The following is a 22763-nucleotide window of genomic DNA, read 5'->3' as shown; positions in this document are numbered from 1 at the left end:
ATACCTACTTTACAGTATATACTGTATGTGATAGTATTATACCTGGGTATTCAGGTGTGTGGACTGATTGATTGATCAATTACAGTTGAAGTCGGAAGTTTACATACACCTTAGCCAAGTACATTTCAACTCAGTTTTAAACAATTCCTGACATTTAATCCCAGTAAAAATTCCCTGTCTTAGGTCAGTTAGGATCACCACTTTATTTTAAGAATGTGAAATGTCAGAAAAATAGCAGAGAGAATGATTTATTTCAGCTTTTATTTCTTTCATCACATTCATAGTGGGTCAGAAGTTTACATACACTCAATTAGTATTTGGTAGCATTGCCTTTAAATTGTTTAACTTGGGTCAAACATTTCGGGTAGCCTTCCACAAGCTTCCCACAATAAGTTGGGTGAATTTTGGCCCATTCCTCCTGACAGAGCTGGTGTAACTGTGTCAGGTTTGTAGGCCTCCTTGCTCGCACATGCTTTTTCAGTTCTGCCCACAAATGTTCTATGGGATTGAGGTAAGGGCTTTGTGATGGCCACTCCAATACCTTGACTTTGTTGTCCTTAAGCCATTTTGCCACAACGTTGGAAGTATGCTTGGGGTCATTGTCCATTTGGAAGACCCATTTGCGACCAAGCTTTAACTTCGTGACTGATGTCTTGAGATGTTGCTTCAATATATCCACATAATTTTCCTCCCTCATGACGCCATCTATTTTGTGAAGTGCACCAGTCCCTCCTGCAGCAAAGCACCCCCACAACATGATGCTGCCACCCCGTGCTTCACGGTTGGGATGGTGTTCTTCGGCTTGCAAGCCTCCCCCTTTTACCTCCAAACATAATGATGGTTATTATGGCCAAACAGTTCTATTTTTGTTTCATCAGACCAGAGGACATTTCTCCAAAAAGTACGATATTTGTCCCCATGTGCAGTTGCAAACCGTAGTCTGGCTTTTTTATGGCAGTTTTGGAGCAGTGGCTTCTTCCTTGCTGAGCAGCCTTTCAGGTTATGTCGATATAGGACTTGTTTTAATGTGGATATAGGTACTTTTGTACCTGTTTCCTCCAGCATCTTCACAAGGTCCTTTGCTGTTGTTCTGAGATTGATTTGCACTTTTCGCACAAAAGTACATTCATCTCTAGGAGACAGAATACGTCTCCTTTCTGAGCGGTATGACGGCTGCGTGGTCCCATGGTGGTTATACTTGCGTACAATTGTTTGTACAGATGAACGTGGTACCTTCAGGCGTTTGGAAATCCCAAGGATAAACCAGACTTGTGGAGGCCTCCAATTCTTTTTCTGGGCTCTTTGCTGATTTCTTTTGATTTTCCCATGATGTCATGCAGAGGCACTGAGTTTGAAGGTAGACCTTGAAATACATCCACAGGTACACCTCCAATTGACTCAAATTATGTCAATTAGCCTATCAGAAGCTTCTAAAGCCATGACACAATTTTCTGTAATTTTCCAAGCTGTTTAAAGGCACAGTCAACTTAGTGTATGTAAACTTCTGACCCACTGGAATTGTGATACAGTGAATTATAAGTGAAATAATCTGTCTGTAAACAATTGTTGGAAAAATTACTTGTGTCATGCAGACAGTAGATCTCCTAACCGACTTGCCAAAACTTTAGTTTGTTAACAAGAAATTAGTGGAGTGGTTGAAAAACTAGTTTTAATGACTCCAACCTAAGTGTATGTAATGTCCCGACTTCAACTGTAAGTGCCAGGGAGAAAAGTCAAGATCTACAGGTGTGCACTTCAGATCAAGGACTATCAAGCACCTCTAGCTACCAAATATCCTGTAAGCCTACAAGTACATCCCATGTGCCTCTCTTTATCAACATTGTCCCCTTCTCTCTCCCTTGCATCTTTCCTGATTTCAATATCTCTCTCCTTTCCAGGAGGCAGTGAGAACCCAGATGATGAGTACCAACGCACCGCCCAGAACAGCTGGGTCCAGCGAATGATCACCTCCCTCTTCAGCGACTCCTCCCTGTTCAACACAAGGGAGGGGCGGGCGGGGAAGGTCCATAACTTCATGCTGGGCCTCAACCTCAACACCAACATGCCCTTCTCCACCTTCGGAGACTTCATGTACCAGAACTCCTGCGCCTCCGTCGAGGATGAGGTGGATGCTGTCACAGGTCAGATGTCAAATCTGGTGATCCAGGAGTTCTGGATGTAACACATTCTAGATTCCAGATATACCTGTATACCTGTTACAGTCTAAATAAAGCAGATTCTAGATCCAGTAGAACTTGGCAATAGAGCTCTTGTTGGAGCTGTGTACTATTCAATAGACTTACGGTGGAGTTATTGAAAGGTTATGGTGGTGATTTTATTTAAGTCTGAGTGCATAATAAAACTGCCTCAATTACAGGACAGTTACAGCACAATAGCGTTACTAAATGCCAGACTGTGTAACCGCTATAGTATGACCATACACACCCACACCCACACATACCCATCCACACAAATTCCCTTACGCATTTCTACCTTAACACGTTCTGTATTTATTCTGCATCGTATTCCATAACGTTCTCAGACCCCGATGAGTTTGCTGATATCTACGAGCCCCTGGACGTGAAGAGTAAGAAGATCCATATAGTAGACAGTGGTTTGACCTATAACCTCCCGTACCCCCTCATCCTGCGGCCGCAGCGTGGTGTCGACCTCATCATCTCCTTCGACTTCTCAGCTCGCCCCAGCGACTCCAGCCCGCCCTTTAAGGTCATTGTGATGACAAGCGCCACCTGCCAGTACTTCCTGGTTTTAAAATGTTTATGTGTTTATTTCATTTTATCAGTGATAATTTTTTTGTGAGCAATTTCTGTGTGATTATTAAGGTGTTAGGATAAAACTTTTAATAATTGAACTATGCAATAGTAATCAAGAGGCTAGCTTTTTGACTTGTGTTTGGTATGTAGGAGCTTCTGCTGGCTGAGAAGTGGGCCCGGATGAACAAACTGCCGTTCCCTAAAATCGACCCTAAAGTGTTTGACCGCGAGGGCCTGAAAGAGTGCTACGTCTTCAAGCCAAAAAAGGGGGAACGGAACTGCCCCACTGTCATCCATTTTGTCCTGGTCAACATCAACTTCAGGACGTTCAAAGCCCCTGGTAAGTACTGTATGTGTACTGTATACCTGAGGTAGGACCAAGTCACTCGTTTTCGAGTCCACAACTCTTGTGTATACCATATGCATGTCTGTACAGGTTGTGTATGTGAAATGTATTAGATTTCTTTAGTCGAGCAGTAGTTTGGTTTACAAGAAGAAGAAAAAAGAAAAAGAAAATCATGGTGTATAAGACACCTGTCTGATTCGTGCCTGGTTGAGTGGACTGATCCATTGTGGAGGCCGTGGCGATGGCACAGTCCATCGTTCTAAGACTTATATTATGTACAATGGTGCAATGCAAATACATTTTTTCATAACAAATGGTCGCTGTCCGCGGTTCTGAAACACATCAGTGCGCTATTGAATTGGCGCTTGTTGCTATGTGCATAATAGTAAAGTTAAACAGCATATTGGTGTTGAGAACAATGTGGCGGAGGCAGCAGCGGAGTTAGGAGACGAGAAAATAGCCCTAGCCTTAATTGTCTAAGAGGAGAGAGGAAACCCCAACTTAATTAGGTCTGTAATCAATAGCCTAACCGTTAAATGTGCCTGGCTTTATAAATCATCCATATCTACAGAAATAAGACAGATCCTGCTTCTGTTGCCTGTTTTACTGTTGGGTTGGAAGTCTAATGATTCCGTGAGCACCAAGCCTCTTGCTGTTTTTAATCTTTGCTATGCTGTAATAAAGGCTTTACACTTATTTTGTTAGACTAGCCTCTCTGGTATTATTTATAATGTATTTACTGTTGTTTACACTGTTCCAAATAATAATTTATAATAATAATAATAATAACCCACCTTTTTCCTTGATCTCCTTCTTATTGTTATTATTACTATTATTATGATCCTCATTATAATAATAAGTAATGTCATTATCCTTAGTAGGGTTAGTGTAGCAGCCTTGTATAACCACCATCGAGCTGTAAGCCAAAGAGAGCATCCTGTTTAGTCTTAATACCGTAACTTAGTTAGGCCTCTATTTCAATACTTATATAGGCTACTGTATCAATCAATCATTTATTAGTTCATGTCATCACACAGCATACGAGTTATTCATGACGTGAAATGGAATCAAGCATTTTAGTTTTAAAATAAAATAACAAACGCAACCATTTAATAATTAGCTTAAATAGGCCTAAACTGTTCTATTTCGGGAAATTTCATTAACGAATGAATGCGACTGTTTTTAGACTTTGATGTAATAGAGGCTTTACAAAAAAAAAAAAAAACGTTACAACAGACTCTCTAATACGCTTACAATTTATTTGGTGTTGTTTATGTTGTTCCAAACAGTCAGAAAGATGGTTGTAATCTAACAGCAGCTGTTTGGTACACATAATATGTACGCAGCACTTGCTCCTTACCTTATTTTTCTTGATCTCCAGTATTTTCCACAACTAGTCAAATTTATTCCACACATCTGACTTCCCCTTTACCTCCTGTGCAACCAGTAAACGTTCCCTCGTTTCAAGTTTATTTGTCACGTCGTGTGCATCCATTTTTATGTCATGTGTTACGTTGTTAGTTGATTTATTTATTGAACCTTTATTTAACAAGTCAGTTAAGAACAAACTGCAGCAGGGAGGAGAGTCTTTTTTTTAACACAGTGCAGCAAGTCTGAGCCAGGCCCAGCACAATCAAGTCAATTGCGGTCCTCTGGTTATTTGTGTGTCTTAATTATTTAATCAAACAATTTGCTTAAAGCATCAGACAAGCTCAGTGCATATAGTTGATTTGATAAAAACACATAGGATGTGTCTATATATGGAACATTTTGTCGGGGACAGCCCTAGCATACTGTACTTTTTTTTTTAACCTTTATTTAATGTTCTGTTGCTGATGACTGGGATGAATGCAGAAAAAGATTTCAGGACCAGACACCCTCTTCATGACTAGGCCTATCTGACTTATATGATTATGATGGTCATAATGATTCTTGACAATGTCATAAAGTATATTTACTTAGTCCAAGTAACGTGACACAGGATGGTCATAATGCTCCATGACAGTGTCATGAAGTGTATTTTCTGCTAGATATTTAACATAACATTTCTAACTTTTGAACGGTAGTGTATTCCATACATAAGAGTACGCTCTTTACTCACAGTGTTTGCCCATAGGGAATATGCTCCTAAGGAAGTTGAAGGTTTATGCTAGAAACGAGGGTTGTGTGTGGGATTGGTATCTTACAAGCTGCCTGGGAAGGTGACTCATAAGGAGATGATCTATGACCAGGTGCTATGTTGGGAATCTCTTACTAGGCTGGGAGCGTAGTGTGTGTAAACAGGGTATACATCATCGGCCATAGGAAGACAGGGACACACGTAGACACTGGCCAGGCCTCTCTCCTCTGCTCACACACTGAATTATAGTGTTTTAGGGCCTCACGAACGAGGAACACTCACATGTATACATCCTCTGCTGTATTTGTGTTGTGTAGGAGAGAGAGTAGGTCATATCACTGGTCTGGTATTCCCCTGTAGAGTCAGTGACAAGTGTGCCATCATTTAGTGATCATTCATTCATGGAATTAGGAAATACATGAGAAGACATGTTTTAACAACCCAACCCAACCTCGTAAGGCAGACGGAAATAGTTGCCGTACCTGCAGGCAACAGATTACGTAGTGTGTGGCCATTTTGTCTAGTCCACGTCCTCAGTTAGAGCCCTGCATGGGCATGAATTTGAAGCCCTACCCATGCCCGATTGCTTCTGCCAAATTTAAAGGCCCGACCCTGCCCGAAACCCAAAATCAGAAATAACTTCCTCTGTTAGTAGATCCATTAGCTGCTCCTCTCTGTCTGTCACTTGCTCCCTGCGCGCTGCTCACTCTGCATGCGCTCTGCTCATGGTGGCTCTGGGTCTGTGAGTATCCAAAGCAACGGCTCCACTTGGGCTGCTCTGCTCAATGATGAGACATGAGAAAGCAGTTAGTGGTTAGCTACTTTTTACCACTAAACTGACAGAACTCGAGGAACATTATTATTTTCTGTGATATATATTTGAAATTGAAGCACTTCTGACACCATGTTATGATCTTTGATCTAAGTCAGATATGGCTGTATTGCGCAGCAGAGCACAAGCAAATGGCTCAGTTTAAAAATGTTTGTGATCGATTTAGTGATACCCGAGCCTTGCCCGTACCCGAGTTATTGATGGAAAAACAGGCCATACCCGGCCCTGACTCGATGTATAATGTCGGGGCCCGTCGGACTCGAGTCGGGTAGCAGAGCTCTACCGTCAGTCAAACTGCTCAGTGCTCAACATAGAGCTGGGCGACAAAAACCCATATCTTTATAAATTGCCTGAATTTATGTTATAACGATAAGGAGAACGATACATTTAAAAGGAATGAGTCAACCATTTTGAATCTTATATTGTTTTTTGTGCATCTCTTAGGGATGTTCTATCGATTCCCGGAGTCATATTTTCATGTGTATCTGAGCTATTGCCGTTCAGGCAGGCAGAAATATATACAGTGGGGAGAACAAGTATTTGATACACTGCCGATTTTGCAGGTTTTCCTACTTCCAAAGCATGTAGAGGTCTGTAATTTTTATCATAGGTACACTTCAACTGTGAGAGACGGAATCTATGATTTTTAAGTAATTAATTTGCATTTTATTGCATGACATAAGTATTTGATCACCTACCAACCAGTAAAAATTCCGGCTCTCACAGACCTGTTAGTTTTTCTTTAAGAAGCCCTTCTGTTCTCCTCTCATTACCTGTATTAACTGCACCTGTTTGAACTCGTTACCTGTATAAAAGACACCTGTCCACACACTCAATCAAACAGATTCCAACCCTCCACAATGGCCAAGACCAGAGAGCTGTGTAAGGACATCAGGGATAAAATTGTAGACCTGCACAAGGCTGGGATGGGCTACAGGACAATAGGCAAGCAGCTTGGTGAGAAGGCAACAACTGTTGGCGCAATTATTAGAAAATGGAAGAAGTTCAAGATGGCGGTCAATCACCCTCGGTCTGGGGCGCCATGCAAGATCTCACCTCGTGGGGCATCAATGATCATGAGGAAGGTGAGGGATGAGCCCAGAACTACACGGCAGGACCTGGTCAATGACCTGAAGAGAACTGGGACCACAGTCTCAAAGAAAACCATTAGTAACACACTACGCCGTCATGGATTAAAATCCTGCAGCGCACGCAAGGTCCCCCTGCTCAAGCCAGCGCATGTCCAGGCCCGTCTGAAGTTTGCCAATGACCATCTGGATGATCCAGAGGAGGAATGGGAGAAGGTCATGTGGTCTGATGAGACAAAAATATAGCTTTTTGGTCTAAACTCCACTCGCCGTGTTTGGAGGAAGAAGAAGGATGAGTACATATCCAAGAACACCCTCCCAACCGTGAAGCATGGAGGTGGAAACATCATTCTTTGGGGATGCTTTTCTGCAAAGGGGACAGGACGACTGCACCGTATTGAGGGGAGGATGGATGGGGCCATGTATCGCGAGATCTTGGCCAACAACCTCCTTCCCTCAGTAAGAGCATTGAAGATGGGTCGTGGCTGGGTCTTCCAGCATGACAACGACCCGAAACACACAGCCAGGGCAACTAAGGAGTGCCTCCGTAAGACGTATCTCAAGGTCCTGGAGTGGCCTAGCCAGTCTCCAGACCTGAACCCAATAGAACATTTTTGGAGGGAGCAGAAAGTCCGTATTGCCCAATGACAGCCCCGAAACCTGAAGGATCTGGAGAAGGTCTGTATGGAGGAGTGGGCCAAAATCCCTGCTGTAGTGTGTGCAAACCTGGTCAAGAACTACAGGAAACGTATGATCTCTGTAATTGCAAACAAAGGTTTCTGTACCAAATATTAAGTTCTGCTTTTCTGATGTATCAAATACTTATGTCATGCAATAAAATGCAAATTAATTACTTAAAAATCATACAATGTGATTTTCTGGATTTAGATTGATTTAGATTCCATCTCTCACAGTTGAAGTGTACCTATGATAAAAATTACAGACGTCTACATGCTTTGTAAGTAGGAAAACCTGCAAAATCCGCAGTGTATCAAATACTTGTTCTCCCCACTGTACATGATGCGAAACTCGCCATACTAGCTGTATTTCTGCCTGCTTGCATTGATAAAACATGTCTCAAAAACGATATAACATTAAAACTAAGTGAATGTTTCCTTTAAGGTTTGAGGTTAGGGTTAAAAAAGACAAATGAAAATATATATATTTTTTAAACAAGTGCCCGGCACTGGGATTGAACCCACGACATTCAGAGCCATAACTCACGATTTAAGAGATACTGTTACAGTAATAAGATGTTAACAGGCACTCGTATTGCCCCAAGTGGAGGAGAAATTTCAAAGTAAATAAAATGACTAGCCATCGTTTGTTAAAACGGGTTGACAGCTCACCATCACCCTGGAGCTTGGGCTGAAACATCCATAGTTCTGAATGAGTCATATGATATAGGCTAGTATTAGCTATCACTGGGACACAAGGAAAGAATGGTATATGACCAATTAATAGTTAGTCATAGTCACTATCATCCTGAAGGACATACAGTGCCTTCAGAAAGTATTCACACCTCTTGACTTTTTCACACAAAAAAAAGTGTTACAAGGTGAGATTAAAATGTATTTAATAGTTGGTTTTTTGGTCAACGATCTACACAAAATACTCTGTAATGTCAAAATGGAAGAAAAATTCTAACATTTGTAAAATAATATATAAAAAATAAAACACTACTATATCTTAATTACATAAGTATTTAACCCCTTGAGTCAATACATGACAGCGGCACCTTTGGCAGTGATTACAGAGTCTTTCTGGGGAAGTCTCTAAAAGCTTTGTACACCTCGATTATACAATATTTGCACATTATTCTTTTAAATTTAAATTCTCCAAGCTCTGTCAAGTTGGTTGTTGATTGTGCTAGACAGCAAGTCTTGCCATAGATTTTCAAGCCGATTTAAGTCAAAACTGGAACTAAGCCACACAGGAACATTCAATGTCGTCTTGGTAAGCAACTCCAGTGTTTTAGGTTATTGTCGTGCTGAAAGGTGAATTCGTCCCCCAATGTCTGTTGGAAAGTAGACGGAACCAGGTTTTCCTCAATTATTTTGCCAGTGCTTAGCTCTATTCTGTTTCTTTTTATCCTAAAAAACTTAAGTCTTTGCCGATGACAAGCATACCCATAACATGATGCAGCCACCACCATGCTTGAAAATATGAAGAGTAGTACTCAGTGATGTGTTGTGTTAGATTTTCCCCAAACTTAACGATTTGTATTCAGGACATGAAGTTAATATTAATATTTTTAGCAGTTTTACTTTAGTGCCTTATTGCAATCAGGATGCAATATTTGTATTCTGTACAGGCTTTCTTCATTTCACTCTGTCATTTAAGTTATTATTGGAGAGTAACTACAATGTTGTTGATCCATCCTCAGTTCTCTCTTATCACAGCCATTAAACTCTATAACTGTTTTAAAGTCACCATTGGCCTCATGGTGAAATCCTGAGTTGTTTCCTTCGTCTCTGCCAACTGAGTTAGGAAGGACTCCTGTATCTTTGTAGTGACTGGATGTATTGATACACCATCCAAAGTGTAATTAATAACTTTACCATGCTCAAAGGGATTTTGAAAGTCTCCTTTTTTTTTTACCCATCTACCAATAGGTGCCCTTCTTTGTGAGGCATTGTAAAAAACATCCTGGTCTTTGTGGTTGAACATGTGTTTGAAAGTCACTGCTCGACTGAGGGACCTTACAGATCATTTTATGTGTGGAGTACAAAGATGAGGTAGTCATAAAAAAATTATGTTAAAAACACTTATCTGTGAGTCCATGACTTTTTAAGCACATTTTTACTCCTTAACTTATTTAGGCTTGCCATAACAAAGGGGTTGAATACTAATTAAACTAAAGACATTTCAGCTTTACATTTTTTATTAATTTGTAAAAATGTCTAATTCCACTTTGACATTATTGGGTGTTATGTGTAGGCCAGTGACACAACATCTCAATTTAATCCATTTTAAATTCAGGCTGTAACACAATAAAATGTGGAAAAAGTCAAGGGGTGTTGATACATTCTGAAGTACATATCATCCTGTTGCTGTGTGTTTGAAGGAGTTCCTCGTGAGACGGAAAAGGAGAAGGAGATGGCTGACTTTGACATCTTCGACGACCCTGAGACGCCATACTCCACGTTTAACTTCCAGTACTCCAACCAGGCCTTCACACAGCTCCACGACCTCATGGAGTTCAACACACTCAACAACATCGAGGTACAATCAACCTTCAACTGCATCACCACTGGCTACTGTACATCCATTTCTAAATATGTTAGAAGGTCGGACAGTCTTTGGAAGAGTTAGATCGATTAGGAGCTCTAAAAAGGGGTATGTCGATATGGAATGTTCAAACATCAAGGTCAATTTGAATGCTGGAGCCAATGCTGGAGCCACATTCAGTTGTTCTGGCTCTTATGCACTGTGTGTGGCTGTCTAAAAAGATCCCACGAATCAAAAGGTCAGTTCAGTCGGTCAGAACTAATATGCCAATGACTAAAGGGGTTTCTCGATATGACAGAAGTACTGTATGTAGGTAGATACTGATTCCTGCTCCTGATTCCTGCTCAAACCACCCTCAACGAAGAGGTCAGTTCGGTTAGCCAGAACTAATGTATGTAAAACAATATTCCAACAACGTAAATGTCAGTTCAGCCAGGCAGATGTAATGTATGTAAAACAATCCAGCAACATCAATGTTTGCTCAATTATCCGTCAGTAACTAGGGGCTCCCCGGACATGGAACTTCAAACATCTGTGTAGGCCTATGCTAATTGTTTTTTTATCTAACCTCTAACCACATTTCAATTAATTATGATTTCTTGTTAACGGTCAATTGACTAACCACTTGTGTAGGTTAATACAGAGTGTTTTATCCATTCCACCTCCTCCATCCACCTCTCTCTTGACCAGGTGATAAAAGATGCCATTAAGGAGAGCATCATGTACAGGAAGGAGAATCCATCCCGCTGCTCTGTGTCCCTCTCACTCAACGAGATCCAGAACAAAATGTTCCTGAAGCGGGAGACGCGGGAGAAACCCCGGAAGTGAGAGCCGGAATGCCGGGAAGAGCAAGGTCAAGCTATCAGACGAAACTGTGGCATTGGAGAGTGGAGATTTTCCTATATTTTTACATTTTTTCATTAGGGAAACTTTGTTGGTTTGTTTTGTCCATCTAATGTGAATGAAGAGGGTTTGGTGTAAACCATGGAAACCTGTGGTGGATATCACTGAACAACATGACAAAGACTTGTTCTGGACCCTAAAGTTGAGTGATATAAAGTCTGAAGAGATGTCCCAATAGCAGTAAACTAAACTCAAGGTTCCTTAATTGACTTTCCATTTTTATAAGTGCTACTCATATTATGTGTTTTTAATGTAGCAGGGTTTTCCTATAGTATAGTTGTAAACAGTTGTTACTGATCTAAACAAGTGATCTCATAGGAAACCATGGAAACCATAGAAGAAGAGGCGTCCTTAAACCATCAGGTTGTGTTCGATGCCAACTACTAAAACACCGCCAAGTGCAACCGTCTGAATTCCTCAAACATCTCAATTATGTTTATTCAACGCAGGGAGTGGCTCCAACAACAAACAACACTCAACACCATAGAAACGGCCTTTCTGTCTGCCTCCTTTATAGTCCTCTCTCACGTTAGAGTGTGTTTATTTTCCTGACTGTGTTATTTCAGGCTTCCCCTTATATATTCGGACCAAGTTTTTTTTGTTGGGGCAGAGTAGTTTCCTCCCACCGTGACCCCTCCTCACCCCCACCATCCTCCCATACACACCAGATATGGTCTGGTGTGTCTGTGCTGAGGTGGGGTGAGAGGGGTGGGGTGTAACCCTGGAGAGGGTGTGGTGTGATGGCTTCACGGCTCTTGTCGGCACACAATGGAATTTCAAACACTACACCTACACCTGCAGCAGCGTCTGAAGAGAAGTATCTGACATACTACACCTACACTTGCAGGGGTCAAAGGGTGCTGTGGAATTTTACACAGAACAGAAAACCCTGTCTGCTGACCATGGTCTGCCTGAGCTCACATTTCAGCCTAGTTTTTAAAACAATGTTATGTAAAAGAGGTGATTTTCTTAAGCTTTTATCACAGTAGCCCAAACTTAAATTATTTCTAGCTGGCAACTTGTTTTTTTGTGTGTTTTTACTGTGTATTTTCTTTTGTGCAAATTAATATTTCTGCATTCTTTGACCCTTTAACCTTATTGTTTATTACTTTTAGGTCACAAGAGGTTGGTGGCACCTTAATTGGGGATGACAGGCTCGTGGTAATGGCTGGAGTGGAATGGTATCAAATACATCAAACACATGGTTTCCAAGAAACCGTGGTTTCCATGTGTTTGATGCCATTCCATTTGCTCTGTTCTAGCCATTATTATTAAGAGCCGTCCTCCCCTCAGCAGCCTCCACTGCTTTAGGTCTCCCAGAGATTGTCATATTGTTGTTGGCTATTTTCAGACTGAATTGCATTTCATACTGAACTTTGTGCAACGTCTCACAAGCAATGACAGTCATACCGCTTGATCTTTTCAGGACACCTGTGTGGCACCTTTTTATTCAATGGATGTTATTCTCTTAGAATGAGGTAGAATGAGTACATGGAGAGTAGGACATATGCCTTTTTTTTTCATGTAAAGCTGTCTTGGACTACAGTAAATAGTCTTGTTTTTTTTGTTTTATGTTTTTTTGCAATTTTTACAATTATGGGAAATAAAGTGTTAAAAGGATTTCAAACTGAGAGGACCCAAGTAGTGTAGTCATACACTTCTGCTTTTCTTACTATGTCCTTTTTATTATTTTAACCAATAACATACACCATGTTTATGTACAACGTACATGTAATTGAATAAAAGTCCAAGTTGTCTTCTTGCTCGGTAATCCAACACCCACTATACATGTTATTGTGGCTTGGAAAAGGGAAGAATTCCTAGTTGTAGAAGTACTTGCCAACACTATTCATCTCATGCAACGTTTCCACTATAGAAATGGCAATTTGATACTTGAATTCACGACCATGTAGACCCCGGAAATCAGAGGTTTAACACACACACACACACACACACACACACACACACACACACACACACACACACACACACTGTAACTTTCACTGGACTGGAAAACATATTTTAGGCTTATGAAAGGAAATGCCTTGGCCAGGCCTAGATGACCTAGATCTGGCTGTGTCTTTTTCATAGGTCTGCTACTATGAGAAACCCCATCACAACAAGGACAATGTGGCCACAGTAAAATAATCCACCTGAAACCTTCATAAAATGAAGCCCAGGCAGTTTCTAGGCAGAATCTTCCTCCAGCTACAGAACTTAACCGTAGCCACCCACAGGCTGGTTGGAGACCTGTTGAAGCACATCGCACAGTAAATCATTACATTTTCCAATTAAATCATCATGCAAAAGTAATATTCCCATCATGTGAGAGTACTAATTATGTGCTTAGGATAGTTTGCTGCGGTGCACGTCTGAGGGTGCCTCCTCTCTGGCATGAAAACCACTCGCCTACCGCCCTCTGGATTGACTTTAACGTGCTCCGTTTACTGTAGCCTAGCTGCACAGCACAGCCATGCCTGGCAGACACAGACAAACATTCAGAAACCTTCAAGGCCTTTGAAGGCTACACTCAAAAGCCTTGTCGCCCTAGAGTGCTGTCTGCCTGTCTATCTTAATGTATGTGAGGTGAGAATGATTTCCATATTGACGTGTTATTATGTTATTCTCACACACCACACGTAAGGGTCATGTATGTGCCTGCATGTTTTCTTCTTGATGTGCTGAGTCACTCTCACCGCACACAGACAGACAGGCTGTGGTGCACCCCAGTAACCAAGACGGGGCTGCTCTGGAGGAACGCACGCAACCAGACACACACAGGCCTCTACCATCATACAGTGTGCTGTGTATCAACTATAGAACAAATATCATTATGGAGAACAATTTACTATAACCTATGTTAGAATTACTATGAAATAAATATACACTATAACCTATGTTAGAATTACTATGAAATAAATATACACTATAACCTATGCACACTTGCAGGCATCAAACTGTGTCTGGTACATATCAGGTCAGTCAGACTGTGTGGTACATATCAGGTCAGTCAGACTGTGTGGTACATATCAGGTCAGACTGTGTGGTACATATCAGGTCAGACTGTCTGGTACATGTCAGGTCAGTCAGACTGTGTGGTACATGTCAGATCATTCAGACTGTGTGGTACATATCAGGTCAGTCAGACTGTGTGGTACATATCAGGTCAGTCAGACTGTGTGGTACATGTCAGGTCAGTCAGACTGTGTGTGGTACTTCTATCTCAAGGCCATCAGACTGTTAACAGCCACCATTAACATTGAGTGGCTGCTGCCAACATACTGACTTAACTCCATTCACTTTAATAATGGAAAAATGTATCACTAGCCACTTTAAACAATGCCACTTCATATAATGTTTACATACCCTACATTACTCATCTCATATGTATATACTGTACTCGATACCATCTACTGCATCTTGCCTATGCCGTTCTGTACCATCACTCATTCATATATGTTAATGTACATATTCTTCATCCCTTTACACTTGTGTATAAGGTAGTTGTAGTGAAATTGTTAGGTTAGATTACTCGTTGGTTATTACTCCATTGTCGGAACTAGAAGCACAAGCATTTCGCTACACTCGCATTAACATCTGCTAACTATGTGTATGTGACAAATACAATTTGATTTGATTTGAACAGAGTCACACACCCAACACAGTCACACAACCACACCCAACACAGTCACACACACACACCCAACACAGTCACACACACACACCCAACACAGTCACACACACACACCCAACACAGTGAGTAATCCTTTCTCACACAGCTGACAGACCAGGACTTGGCGGCCTGTCAGATACAGTGGCGAGGTCCATCATGTCTGACCCAGTGGTGAGGTCCATCATGTCTGACCCAGTGGTGAGGTCCATCATGTCTGACCCAGTGGTGAGGTCCATCATGTCTGACCCAGTGGTGAGGTCCATCATGTCTTAACCAGTGGTGAGGTCCATCATGTCTGACCCAGTGGTGAGGTCCATCATGTCTGACCCAGTGGTGAGGTCCATCATGTCTGACCCAGTGGTGAGGTCCATCATGTCTGACCCAGTGGTGAGGTCCATCATGTCTTAACCAGTGGCGAGGTCCATCATGTCTTAACCAGTGGCGAGATCCATCATGTCTTAACCAGTGGTGAGGTCCATCATGTCTTAACCAGTGGTGAGGTCCATCATGTCTTAACCAGTGGTGAGGTCCATCATGTCTGACCCAGTGGTGAGGTCCATCATGTCTTAACCAGTGGCGAGGTCCATCATGTCTGACCCAGTGGTGAGGTCCATCATGTCTGACCCAGTGGTGAGATCCATCATGTCTGACCCAGTGGTGAGGTCCATCATGTCTTAACCAGTGGTGAGGTCCATCATGTCTGACCCAGTGGCGAGGTCCATCATGTCTTAACCAGTGGTGAGGTCCATCATGTCTGACCCAGTGGTGAGGTCCATCATGTCTTAACCAGTGGTGAGGTCCATCATGTCTGATCCAGTGGTGAGGTCCATCATGTCTGACCCAGTGGTGAGGTCCATCATGTCTGACCCAGTGGTGAGGTCCATCATGTCTGACCCAGTGGGAAATAATGTTTGTATTATCTTTTCTCTTCAACAAGAGATAAAAGGCCAACAGTCTAGACACGGCCCATTAGAAATGTTACTCTTAATTCCCACTAATATTATGGTGTGTCCATTCTCATGGGTGCCACACCAAGGGGTGTAGTATTTTGATATCCAGGCTCTACCCGTAAGTGAAGTTTATTATGAGTCAGGAATATTTTTCATGTGCAATTTTGGGGAATATGTGTATTTTGTTCTTTTAAACCTCTTATGGCTGAGATCGGCTAAGATCCCGTTAACGGGATCGATTTGACAACAGCCAGTGAAAGTGCAGGGTGCCAAATTCAAACAACAGTAATCTCAAAATTAAAATTCCTCAAACATACAAGTATTTCACACCATTTTAAAGATAAACTTGTTGTAAATCCCACCACAGTGTCCGATTTCAAAAAGGCTTTACGACGAAAGCACACCAAACGATTATGTTAGGTCAGTACCTAGTCACAGAAAAACACAGCCATTTTTCCAGCCAAAGAGAGGAGTCACAAAAAGCAGAAATAGAGATAAAATTAATCACTAACCTTTGATGATCTTCATCAGAGGACACTCATAGGACTTCATGTTACACAATACATGTATTTTTTGTTCGATAAAGTGCATATTTATATCCAAAAATCTCAGTTTACATTGGCGCGTTATGTTCAGTAATGTTTTGCTTCCAAAACATCCGGTGATTTTGGAGAGAGCCACATCAATTTACAGAAATAGTCATCATAAACTTTAATATAAGATACAAGTGTTATGCACAGAATTAGAGATATACTTCTCCTTAAGCAACCGCTGTGTCAGATTTCAAAAAAACTTTACGGAAAAAGCAAACCATGCAATAATCTGAGTACAGCGCTCAGACAACAAAACCATGTTGGAGTCAACAGAAGTCAGAAATAGCGTTATAAATATTCACTTACCTTTGATGATCTTCATCAGAATGCACTCCCAGGAATCACAGTTCCACAATAAATTTTAGATTTTTTCGATAAAGTACATAATTTATGTCCAAATACCTCCTTTTTGTTCGTACGTTTAGCCCCGTAATCCAAATTCATGAGGCGCGAGCAGAAGAAAAGTCCAAAAGTTCCGTTACAGTCTGTAGAAACATGTCAAACGATGTATAGAATCAATCTTTAGGATGTTTTTATCATAAATCTTCAATAATGTTTCAACCGGAGAATTCCTTTGTCTTCAGAAATGCAATGGATTGCAAGCGAACTCTCACGTGAACGCGCATGGTCAGCTCATGGCACTCTGCCAGACCCCTGACTCAAAGACCCCTCATTTCCCCCTCCTTCACAGTAGAAGCATCAAACAAGGTTCTAAAGACTGTTGACATCTAGTGGAAGCCTTAGGAAGTGCAATATGACCAATATCCCACTGTATATTCGATAGGCGATGAGTTGAAAAACTACAAACCTCAGATTTCCAACTTCCTGGTTGGATTTTTTCTCAGGTTTTTGCCTGCCATATGAGTGCTGTTATACTCACAGACATCATTCAAACAGTTTGAGAAACTTCAGAGTGTTTTCTATCCAAATATACTAATAATATGCATATCTTAGCTTCTGGGACTGAGTAGCATGTAGTTTACTCTGGGCACCTTATTCATCCAAGCTACGCAATACTGCCCCCAGCCAAAGACCATCTGTGGGGTTCATGATGACAAAGATAAAACCAGCTGGAAATGGGAAACTTGGTCTCTATTTCCTGCAAAACTAAAAATAGCACTTTCATCATCTGACGCTGTCCTGACATCATGGAGTGTATGCTGTTGCTCTGTATGTATGCTGTTGCTCTCGACCACCATGGTCGACTGGCAGGCAGTTACCACCCGTGACCAGCACAGCATGTTCGGTAAAGTAAATACTTCCGCCATAGCCTTTTACGAGTAGTGAGTGTGGTGAGTCACACAGCGAACAGCTGTACAATGTAATCTGTTTAGATCCTCAGCTTCCTGAAGTAAACCATGCTCTCTATCAATGGAGGAAGTACATGTATCTTGTATTCAACTCTAATCCATTAAAGTGAACATATGATAGTAGTTCATTTGATCTAAAAGAAAACACTACAGTGGTTTAGAAATACATGCTCTCATTACCAAACATATGTTTCAGTAGATGCACTGCACATACATTCGTTTTTAAAATTTTATTTTATTTTACAAGGCAGGTCAATCAAGAACAAATTATTATTTACAATGAAGGCCTATTCAGTACCTTAATAGAAAATTACTTGTAAAAGTGAAAGTTGCCCAGTAAAATATAATTTCAGCAAAAGTGTCAGATTATTTGGTTTTAAATATACTTAAGTATCACAGGTAAATGTAATTGCTAAAATGTACTTAAGTATCAAAAGTAAAAGTATTAATAATTTCAAATTCCTTATATTATGTAAACCAGCAGTACACTATAACACTCTGACATTAGTTTACAAACAGTGTCAGGGAAAATGTATGGAGTAAAAAGTACATTATTTTCTTTAGGAATGTAGTGAAGTAAAAGTTGTCAAAAATGTAAATAATAAAGTAAAGTACAGATACCCAAAAAAACTACTCAGTAGTACTTTAAAGTATTTTTACTTAAGTACTTTACACACGGGTCTGTTTAATTATTTTATAAACCTTTACTGTACTGCTTTTGATACTACCTAACTAATCTATTTCCTATGCTCTGGCGCCACCTGCTGAGTTTTTCAGCATGTTCTTAAAAAAATATAGATTTAGAGTTAGATAAACTTGGATTTTTTTTGTTCAGGGACATATACAGGATGCTACATTTACATTTAAGTCATTTAGCAGACGCTCTTATCCAGAGCGACTTACAAATTGGATACCCTCTACAACATAACCTTCACTCCAAATCAAAACTCAAAACCTACAACCTGATTTTGGACGGAATTACAGAATCACCTGGAAGGTTTACAACTACCAAAGATTATTATTCCAAAACTATACAGCAAATTCTCTGGAAAACAGAAACCTGAAAACACCATCCAACCTGGAACTGAGTGAGTCATGTTTAGTCTAAAGCTATATTTTATTTCCAAAAGCCAAGAAAAAAATACATTACGTTACTTTATAAGGACTGAATGCTAAGTTAAGGCTACCAAGCTTGATACAACTTCAATTAGCACTGACATGTCAAGTGAGTGGTGTCAAAGCCTTTTAGCCCAACAATAGCAGGAGAGTCGCACAGTGTACTCCAACCAGAAGGAGAGGCCTTAAAAGCTCCCTCCCGCTGTTCAGAGGTAATTAAAATACAGTACCCTGTGTATGTAAAGAATGATAAGACACGAAAAGAGCACAAAATGAAGCTCCTTATGGAAAACCAAGAGACACTTTTTGCTGACTATTATAAAAATGGGAACATCAGCAACCTCATCTTCCACACAGACCATCCCCTGGCATGGCACAGCGCTATATTAGCACAGATCCCTCTGTTAAGAGGGGGGGTGTTAATGAAGGGTGGAAACTCAGGATACTAGACAACGAGGAATCTGAGTCAGCTAATATAAATCTCTATAAGTCTGGAACAGTAATGGTACAGGGCATCCCCAAAGAGTTTCAGCTGGACTTTCATCTAATCAAAGAATTAGCTCTGTAGGAGAAGCTTTCCCTTGAGAAAAATATCCCCATCCCGAGCGGGTCAGACCAGACCTCTTCATTATATAACCCCACAGACGAGCAACCCAAACGGAAAGTCAACCTCCCAGCACAGAGTACTACTCCCTCATTGAAATTAAGGATAAATTCACCCAGCTGTAGGTAAGGTAGGTGGAGCTGGAACAGCAGGTGATTACACTCCAGTCAGCACAGACCCAGACAACAGTCCAGCAGCACAACAACACCCCCTTAACAAAACCCAGAGAGTTGGAGGTGGAGAGAGACATATCTGCATTCTGGACTGAGACAACCTCAACAGGAGAAATAGCAGGAGAAGAACAGAGCACTAGAGGAGAGGATCAGACTGCTGGAGGAGAGGGTGAGGGGGATGGCGTGTGACAGAGAACAACCCACTAGAGAGGTGGCCACCCCCGCAGAGAAGCTAGCAGAACAGCCCACCTCAGCTCCCGACAAAAGTCTCGACATCACAGCAGAACAGTCCCCCAGACCCTGACCATAGCCTCGACATCATAGCGGGACAGACAAATGAAGAACCCCAAGCCTAGGCGATTTCACCCCCTCTGAACTCCCTCCCTGTCAACCACCCTGATAACCCTCCTGACAACCCCCCCACACCCACTGAGGTCATACACAAGACACAGATTGGACTCAAATGTGAAATATATACAAGAAAAAAACGTTTTTCCCAAACACAGTGTGTCTAAACTCTGGTGTCCAAACACCCAGCAAACCTTCTGTCTGAGGACCAACTAGGTTCACCCAGCCACATAATAATTCACACAGGCACAAATGACCTGAGAGCACAACAGGAAAGGGTGGCCACAGCATTCAAGGGAGTGATTGAAAAAGCTTCTTCTACTTTTGTCACGACCGTCGTATGAATAATTAGACCAAGGCGCAGCGTGAGTAGAGTTCCACATTTTAATGATAGTGACATTTCCCCCCCAAAGGTGCGGACTCTGACCGCAAAACCTGAAACTAGTTGGGGAGGGTTAGGGTGGGCAGCTAGCATCGGTGGCGGCTCCGGTGCGGGACGTATCACCCGCTCAGACTGCGGATCCGGCCATGGAGCCGGACTGGACTGGGCACCGGCGCAGAGGAAGGCTCCGGCCATGGAGCGGGACTGGACGCCGTGCCTGGGCTGAGCACCGGCGCAGAGGAAGACTCCGGCCATGGAGTGGGACTGGACGCCGTGCCTGGACTGGTCACCGGCGCAGAGGAAGGCTCCGGCCATAGAGCGGGACTGGACACCGTGCCTGGACTGGGCTTCGGCGCAGTGGAAGGCTCCGGCCATGGCACCGGCGCAGGAAGCTCCGGGCCGTGGACCGTCACTGGAGGCTCTGAACTGTGAACCGTCGCTGGAAGCTCTGGACAGTGAACCGTCGCTGGAAGCTCTGGACTGTGAACCGTCGCTGGAGGTTCCGGGCTGTAGACCGTCGCTGACTTTTACTGCGGTCAGCTTAAAACAGGGTGCCTGGACACTCACTTCAGTCATCATGAAGTGCTTTGAGAGGCTAGTCAAAGACTCTTCCTCCCTTCCAGACACACTCGACCCTCTCCAATTCGTCTACTGCCCCAACAGATCCACGGACGACGCAATCACCATTGCACTGCACACTGCCCTCACCCACCTGGACAAGAGAAATGCGAGGATGCTGTTTATCAACTACAGCTCGGCCTTCAATACCATAGTGCCCTCGAAGCTCACAACAAAGCTCACAGCCCTGGGACTGAACTCCTCCCTATGCAACTGGGTCCTGGACTTCCTGAATGGCCACCTCCAGGTGGTGAAGGGAGGCAAAATTACCTCCTCCACACTGATCCTCAACACAGGGGCCCCACAAGGGTGCATGCTCAGCCCCCTCCTGTACTCTGTGTTTACCCACAACTGTGTGGCCACGCACGCCTCCAACGCAATCATCAAGTTTGCAGCCGACACAACAATAGTAGGCCTGATTACCAACAGTGACGAGACAGCCTACAGGGAGGAGATGAGAGCCCTGGGAAAGTGGTGCCAGAAAAATAACCTCTCACACAACGTTAACAAAACAAAGGAGCTGATCGTGGACTTCAGGAAACAGCACGCCCCTATCCACATCGACGAGACCGCAGTGGAGAAGGTGGAAAGTTTCAATTTCCTCAACGTAGACATCACTGATGATCTGAAATGGTTCACCCACACAGTAGGTGTCTGAAGAAATTTGGCTGCTAAAACCCTCAGAAACTTTAACAGATGCACAATTGAGAGCATCCTGTTGGGCTGTATCACCGCCTGGTACAGCAACTGCACTGCCCGCAACCGCAGGGCTCTCCAGATGGGGGTGCGGTCTGCCCAGCATATCACCTGGAGCAAACTGCCTGCCCTCCAGGACACCTACAGCACCCGATGTTACAGGAAGGCCAAAAAGATAATCAAGGACATCAACCACCCGAGCCACGGCCTGTTCACCCTGCTATTATCCAGAAGGCAAGGTCAGTACAGGTGCATCAAAATTGGGACCGAGGCCATCAGAGTGTTAATTCTTGAGAATACAGTGGGTGCTATTTTCCCATTAGCATAATTTGCTCTACAGATTAAACTGCCTCTTATTCAATTATTGCTCTTACTATATGCATATAAATAATACCATTGGAAAGAAAACAATCTCTAGTTTCTAAAACCGTTTCAATTTTGTCTCTGAGTGATACACAAGTCATTTGACAGCACTTTCCCTGACCAAGAAGTAGAATGCAAGAAGTCTATGCTCGCTTCAACGCTCTGCCTATATATGGTCATGACCCCTATGACCAGAAACACACTTCATTCGCCTTCCTCTGGGTGTCAAGAGGACGTCAGAGGAGAAATTCTTTGTTTATCTGGTACTGACGTGAAATAAGACCTATTTCTTTGGCGTGACCGACAACTTCCGGTTTTCTGATTCGCACGAGTTGGAGCTGCGATTGTGTACTGTTTTGCTGGCGTTATGGATGAAAACTATCTCCGTGTCGAATTTTGTTTGATACATGTGACCATATCATCGTAATGTATGTTTTTTCAATATAGTTTAATCAGATTATTTGAATTTTTTCGGGAGTTTTGTGGTGTTCCGTTGTCTGATTTTATTTACGTTTGAGAGATCCGTGCCACTCGACCAGTACCTGTGCTAAATGGAGTGGGAAAGGAACAATTCTGAACGGAACCAACGACTCATCTTGACAAAGGACACTTTGATCAACATTCTGATGAAAGATCAGCCATAG

At 42.3% G+C, this 22763-nt stretch overlaps 1 protein-coding gene across 2 annotated transcripts in view; it reads left to right on the top strand.

The window, feature by feature from the left end:
• Positions 1-13075, top strand: part of pla2g4ab (phospholipase A2, group IVAb (cytosolic, calcium-dependent)) — a 48505-nt gene extending 35430 nt beyond the window's left edge. For both annotated transcript variants that reach the window (XM_071346351.1, XM_071346352.1), the window contains 5 exons: positions 1899-2141; positions 2543-2727; positions 2925-3114; positions 10227-10384; positions 11081-13075. In XM_071346351.1, the coding sequence (XP_071202452.1) occupies positions 1899-2141; positions 2543-2727; positions 2925-3114; positions 10227-10384; positions 11081-11218 (914 nt within the window). In that variant the 3' untranslated portion in view covers positions 11219-13075. The remainder of the gene's footprint in view (positions 1-1898; positions 2142-2542; positions 2728-2924; positions 3115-10226; positions 10385-11080) is intronic.
• Positions 13076-22763: the final 9688 nt, after the last annotated feature.

Source organism: Salvelinus alpinus, chromosome 16 (genome assembly GCF_045679555.1).
Source record: "Salvelinus alpinus chromosome 16, SLU_Salpinus.1, whole genome shotgun sequence".
Lineage (NCBI taxonomy): Eukaryota > Metazoa > Chordata > Actinopteri > Salmoniformes > Salmonidae > Salvelinus > Salvelinus alpinus.
The sequence above is the reverse complement of the archived record's forward strand: the minus strand, read 5'-3'. Positions and strand labels throughout refer to the sequence as shown.